Source organism: Mandrillus leucophaeus, unplaced genomic scaffold, assembly GCF_000951045.1.
Source record: "Mandrillus leucophaeus isolate KB7577 unplaced genomic scaffold, Mleu.le_1.0 Scaffold162, whole genome shotgun sequence".
In the NCBI taxonomy this organism is placed as follows: domain Eukaryota; kingdom Metazoa; phylum Chordata; class Mammalia; order Primates; family Cercopithecidae; genus Mandrillus; species Mandrillus leucophaeus.
In genome coordinates, this window is record NW_012101610.1 from 561,640 (window position 1) to 568,538 (window position 6,899).

The following is a 6,899-nucleotide window of genomic DNA, read 5'->3' on the forward strand; positions in this document are numbered from 1 at the left end:
TGGAATATTATTTTGCCTTGAAAATGAAATTCTGATACATGCTGCAACATGAATGAACCTTGAAGACATTCTAAATGAAATAAAACAGACACAACAGGACAAATACTATATGATTTCACTTATGTGAGGTATACAGAGTAGTCCAATTCATAAAGACAGAAAGTAAAACAATGGCTGGGGGAAGGGGTAATAGGAAATTATTGCTTAATAGGAAATTTCAGTTTGGGATGATGAAAAAGTTCTGGAGATAGATGGTGGTGATAGCTACACAATGTCAATGTACTGAATGCCACTTAAAAATGGTTAAAAAGGTACATTTTATGTTATATGTATTTTACCCGCCACCCCCGCAACCAAAAAAAGGGACCAAGAGAAAGACTTAGGAAGATGTTATAGTCCCTTGCTATATTCTCATCCCCCAATCCATCTTCTCAGGGACAATCTTTGTATTTGTATTTTTAGTCATAGAAAAGCCATTAATAAAAGATTTAGAAGCTGTGTGCAGTGGCTCACACCTGTAATCCCAGCACTTTGGGAGGTGGATCACTTGAGGTCAGGAGTTCGTGACCAGCCTGGCCAATATGGTGAAACCCCGTCTCTACTAAAAATACAAAAATTAGCCAGGCGTAGGGGTGCAAACCTGTAGTCCCAGCTACTTGGGAGGCACAAGAAATCATTTGAACTGGAGGGAAGAGGCTGTGGTGAGCCAAAATGGCACCACTGCACTCCAGCCTGGGCCTCTGTGTCAAAAAAAAAAAAAAAAAATTAAAAAATTTAGAGACAGCACATTTAAAAATATCTAGGATCCTGCACTTACATCACTTTAGAAGTATTTTTACTTCACTTTCATACATAGTAATACACCAGTTAATAGTTACCTAGTTCCGAATTCTAAAGGAACAATATATTTACAGTAAAGTCTTCCCCTAATCCCATTAGCTAGCTGCCTAATTCTTCCCTTGGGAGGCCTCCATTGTTACCTTTATTGTATATCATTCTACAAACATCCTATTACACTGTTTCCATTTTTAATTCTTTTTAAATCCTTTTCATGATTTCTTCTATGTCTCTATATGCTTATGATGTTATTGCTTCATCTATAAACTTTATTGATATGGTATTGTTATGACTATGAAGATGGAGACTTAACTTGTGAAGTCCTTTTGAACTATATAAATTTTTAAAACCATATCCAAGCATTATTTTTGTTAAAGTAAAACTAATCTCTTTAAAGGGCTTTTATGTAAATACAAACTTACAATACCAAAAACTTACCCTAAGAGATAAGAGAACTAATAACAATAACAACAAAAGCCCTCCCATAATCTTCCTCCTGTATCTTAACCAAGCAAGCCATGAGCCTACTCTGTAAAAAAAGAAGTAACTTTCTAAGATATGAAAGTTACTTCTCTTTTTGAAAGGGCATTTTATCTTTTAAAGCCAGATACAATCATAAGGACCATAGGTTATATTCAACCAGCAGACATATTTTTCCGCATGGCCTGATATTTGAGAAAATGGGAGCCAGCATATGAAAATTGACAGAGTTCTCAATTCTTGTTTTTAAATTTTTTGTAGCAATGTGGTCCCACTATATAGCCCAAGCTGGTCTTGACCTCCTGGACTCAAGCAATCCTCCCTCCTCAAACTCCCAAAGTGCTGGGATTACAGGTATAGGCCACCACGCCCAGCCAGATGTCTCAATTCTTTAAACACACACAACAAAAAATGGGTATACATTCTTGTGGGTCAACAATTGCTCTCATTAGCGTATGTCTCGCGCTCCAGTTGGTAGCAATCAAGCTTACTTCAGGAATATTTGCTATCTGCATGGCCCAAGCAGTCACCTGAATGTGAAACACTAATCTAGAAAATTGAAATCTGAATTTTCCAGTCTTACCTGACGGGTTTCAAGAACAAAAGTCATTGACTGGACTGGGCCAAAGCTCTTAAATAGCCTCTTCAGAGCCCTGAGATTGCAATTTTTGCTAAATGGCCCAGCATAGACAGTTGATATCTCTGTCCACTTGATCCTCATCTGTAGGAAAAACAACAGAATATAGTATGGGAATGAATGTGAAAAGAGAAATGAAATCATGAGTCAACGCATGGGATTATTCATCAAAGATGTTTTTGACATAAATACTTGCCAAATGTCCAAGGATGTTCACTGAAGTATTATTTGCAACAGCAAAAGTGTATAAAGTACAAATGCTGTTAATAGGTATATCATGTAGCAGAATATTATGTAGCCATTAAAAACAAGGGAAATAAGATATGTAGTGATACAGAAAGATGTACAAGATATACTGTTAAATGAAAAAATAAAGTTGCAAAACAGTATGCATAGTTTGATTCCCATTTTTATAAAAATATTTTTAGATGTTAATATGCAGATAGTAAAAATCTAGAGAAAGACACAACAAATTAAATAAAGCATGTATTACTTTCCTTAATGATAAGAGGTTACAAAAAGTCACTAAATAAATCATTCAGCAGAACTCATCCACTTACCCTTTTGTTCATCTCCTCGGTGAGGATAGGTGAAAAGGCCTTAAAAGAGAACTGAACAATGCTGAAGGGAAACAGGGGGATTTCCACTCTGGCCTGCTCAAGAACCTGCAGAGAACAGCACAGCCTGGATAAGGTAGGAACCTCATACTCTATTGCGGCTCCTGGATATGAGCCACAATAATATAAATAGTAGTTGCCTTTTTACCCATACTGAGGTAATATGGGGCTGACTTCCAGGTCTGGAGGAAAATGGTGAAACCACACAGCTTCCCCAAAGAACCACAGAACCAATAAAAAGAATGAAAATAAAATACATATAAGTCAGACCTTCAGCATTACTAAGAGACAAGGGTTATTACAAAAATTTTCCAATGACCTGTAATTAAATAAATAACTATAACTCCCAGTATTGTAAACTGTTGCAAGCCTGTGAGTAGGGAAAGCAAGGGAGAGGAGGCTTAATAGATTTGGTTAAAATAATAATAATAATAATCAAGGGACATGGAAGAATTAGATGAAGCACAAAAAAATCACCTCCAAAATAAAAACTCCAATTAAATGCCGAATAAGGAACATGGGTCATGATTTTGACATTTCTCAGCACTTGACTACAAGCAAGAGGCTTGGCAGCCTCAGAGAAGCTGTGCTTCTGGAGAAGAATCAGATATATAGAGAAAAGGTGGTACTCCTTGAAGACACTGCTGTGAAGAATGCCAACCCGTCCAAACAATATTATAAATTCCTCCCTTCCGTCAACACCACACCATCATTCTGGAAATGGAGAACTAGAAAGCTTCACTTTAGCTTCTTACTCTCCCACAGAGACAATGAGTTAACAACAATATATGGACCAGAACACCTTTGAGAGAACTGTAGAGACCAGATGAAAAGCTATATAGTACCTAGACCAGCATGAAACCAAGAAGGGTTTCCAGTAAATGGGAAAGGAAACTTTGTGATGTTTTGTGGTCTCATTTACATCCTTCCCTATCTGACATAATAGGGCTTCTCCCACACCACAGATCCTCTCTTGGGATGGAAACAAAAGAGTGGACCATGTGTCCAATGTTCTGAGTAGTGTGGGGGCTGTCTGAGGGACTATTTTCTGTCTTGCATGACTCAGAAGGCTGACAGGACTGACAGCCTTGTTTGGAAGCCACTGAAAACAGATGTGATCACCATGGCATGTTAGAGCCGCAGTAAGAAACCAGGGGAAGAAAGAGATTATGGGCTCTGAAAAGAAGTAGGGACAAGGGGCTCAGGAAACAACTAAAGGCACATGCACAACTCCAGAGAAGACAAATCTCCAGAACAGGTTTGGGAGGTCATGAAATTTCTAACTAGGCTGAATGGTGAAGGTCTCCCCCTGCACGAAGCAGTCTGTAAAGACAACTGGCTATTTATTCAAATGCCCAAGCCTCAACAATACCAACAACAATAAGTCACAAGGCATACAAAGAAACTTAGCCCAAGTTTCACTTCTGCAAAATAAAAAAGTTCTAAGATCTCTTTCACAAGAATATAAATATACTTAATACTGCTGAACTGTATACTTAAAAACTGTTAAGATGGTAAATTTTATGTTTTTTGCTGCAATAAGAAGAGAGGGAGAAGAGGAAAGGGAGAGAGAATCCTTTGATAAGTAGAGGAAGAGCACAGAAGAAGAACAAAAAACTGCATTGAGGAAGGCAGAGAAAAAGAGACGCTCTTGAATGAAAACCTTATTCAAAAACAAATCAGTAAAATTAGAAAATAGTAGACCATATTAATCTAAACTACTGTTAAAAAAAAACAGCAACAGCTGGGCGCGGTGGCTCATGCTTGTGATCCTAGTACTTTGGGAAGCCAAGGTGGGAAGATAATTTGAGCTCAGGAGTTTGAGATGAGCCTGGTCAACATAATGAGACCTCATCTCTATAAAAAATTTAAAAATTAGCCAGGCATGGTGGGACATGCCTGTAGTCCCAGCTACTTGGGTAGCTGAGGCAGGAGGATTGCTTGAGCCCCGAAGTCAAGGCTGCAGTGAGCTCTGCTCATGCCACTGCACTCCAGCCTGGGCAACAGAGTGACACTCTGTCTCAAAAACAAAAACAAAAACCAAGAAATAAAGTGAGACTTGAAGCATTTCAGCTGATGAAAATTATTCCCCCTAAAAAAAAAAAAAAAAAATCAACCATGGAGCTAAAGGATACAGTTAACATTACAGTATAAACTGAATTGAATATTAGCAGCCAAGCACTTGAGGATATGAAAAAGCAACTACAAGTTGTCAAGAAAGAATAGATTCAAGTGAAATTTTAATAAAAGGCATTAATGAAAAGCATGGAAAGAATTAGGAGTGTACAAATGAAATCAAAAGCATCAGAGAGAAAGTAGGTGAATGAAAGATAGGCCAAGGGGGCACAACATACATGCATAAGTGAAGTCTATGAGGAAGAAAATTAAAGCAATGGAACCAAATACTTGAAAATACAATCCAAGAAAACCTCTGGAAATAAAAGAAACTATAACCTATATATTGAAGGGCGCCTCAGGTACCAAGAAAAAGTGACTTGGAATGATCAACTCTGAGACATAGCTTAGTAAAACAATTAGACTTTAAACAAAAAGGGAAAAGTAAATCCTCGGTAAAAATAACTTACAAAGCCAAGAAAATCAGACTGTCATTAAATTTCTCAAATACAACTTACAAGGATTTCCATCCCCAGCCAAGATTGAATAACAGAAGACTAGAGTTACCCTCTCTCCTCCAACAACTAAGAAACTATAAAAAATATATGATTAAAGAGAATGAGAAGACAAGCCAGACTGGGAGAAAATATTTGCAAAAGACTTATCTGTTAAAAGACTGTTATTCAAATATACAAAGAAATATTAAAACTCACCAATAAGAAAATGAACAATGCAATTTTAAAAATGGGCAAAAGAGTTGAACAGACACTTGACCAAAGAAGACATATATATAGCAAATAAGCATACGAAAAGATGCTTCACATTACATGTCATTAGGGGACTGCAAATTAAAACAATGAGACACTAATACATATCCATCAGAATAGCCAAAATCCAAAACACTGACACCATCAAATGCTGAAAAGAATGTGAAGCAACAGGAACTCTCATTCACTGCTGGTGGGAATGCAAAATTGTAGACACTTTGGAAGTTCAGCAGTTTCTTACAAGACTAAACATACTCTTACTATACAATCTAGCAACTGCACTCTTTGGTATTTGCCCAAATGTGTTGGAAACTTATGTACATATGAAAACCTGCACACAGACATTTATAGCAACTTTGTCCATAATTGCCAAAACTTGGAAGCAGCCAAAATGTCTATCAGCAGGTGAATGGATAAATTGTGGTAAATCCAGGAAATATATAGTTATTCAGTGTTAAAAAGAAAAAACCATAAAGCAGTGGAAAGACATGGAGAAAACTTAAATGCATATACTAAGTGAAAGAAGTCAGTCTGAAAAAGCTACATACTATGTGATTCCAACTATGTGATGTTCTTAAAAAGGCAAAATTATGCAGACAGTAAAAAAAAAATAAATAAATAAATCAGTGGTTTCCAACAGGCAGAGCACATTCATCACAGATTTTTAGGTCAATGAAACTATTCTGTATGATATATATGATATATAATGGTGGATATATGTCACTATACATTTGTCAACACCAAGACAGAACCCTAATGTAAACTATTGCCTTTGGTAATTATATGTCATAGTGGGTTCATTGATTTTAACAAATGTACTACTCAGGTACAGGTTGTTGATAGTGGTGGAAGTTGTTTGTGTGGGTGGGTGTGGGGGTAAATGGGAACTCTCTGTACTTTCCTTTTTTTGAGACAGGGTCTCACTCTGTCGCCAGGCTGGAGTGCAGTAGTGCAATTATACGTCAGTCACTGCAACCTCCACCTCCCGGGCTCAAGCAATCCTTCCATCTCAGCATCCTGAGCTGCTGGGATAACAGGCACATGCCGCCAAGCCTGGCTGATATTTTGTAGGGACAGCGTTTCACCATGTTGCCCAGGTCAGTCTCAAACTCCTGGACTCGAGAGATCCACCTACCTTGGCCTCCCAAAGTCCTGAGATTACAGGTGTAAGCTACAGCACCCAGCTTATACTTTCCATTTAATATTGTTGTGAACCTAAAACTGCTCTAAAAATTAAAGTCTATTACAATAACAATAATAATGCCCAAAGAACCCTTGAGGCCCATGTAAGTGCGCAGAAAAAAAAAAAAACAAAATCCTAAGAACAGCAGTTCTCAGGATATCGGAAAATGAAGGACAGTGATCCTTAAAAGCTAGGAAACCAATAGATCTATAAACAATCCCCCTCAAATATTCAGTTGAGTAGGGATTAGTGTATCCATGTAA

At 37.4% G+C, this 6,899-nt stretch overlaps 1 protein-coding gene across 1 annotated transcript in view; it reads right to left on the minus strand.

The window, feature by feature from the left end:
* The window catches only part of LOC105536645 (putative RNA exonuclease NEF-sp), a 49,776-nt gene that overhangs the window by 7,270 nt on the left and 35,607 nt on the right, over window positions 1–6,899 (minus strand). Inside the window, exons 14-15 of the mRNA XM_011976059.1 lie at window positions 2,515–2,619; window positions 1,901–2,038 (exon numbers count right to left, since the gene is read on the minus strand). Of these exons, the coding sequence (XP_011831449.1) occupies window positions 1,901–2,038; window positions 2,515–2,619 (243 nt within the window). The remainder of the gene's footprint in view (window positions 1–1,900; window positions 2,039–2,514; window positions 2,620–6,899) is intronic.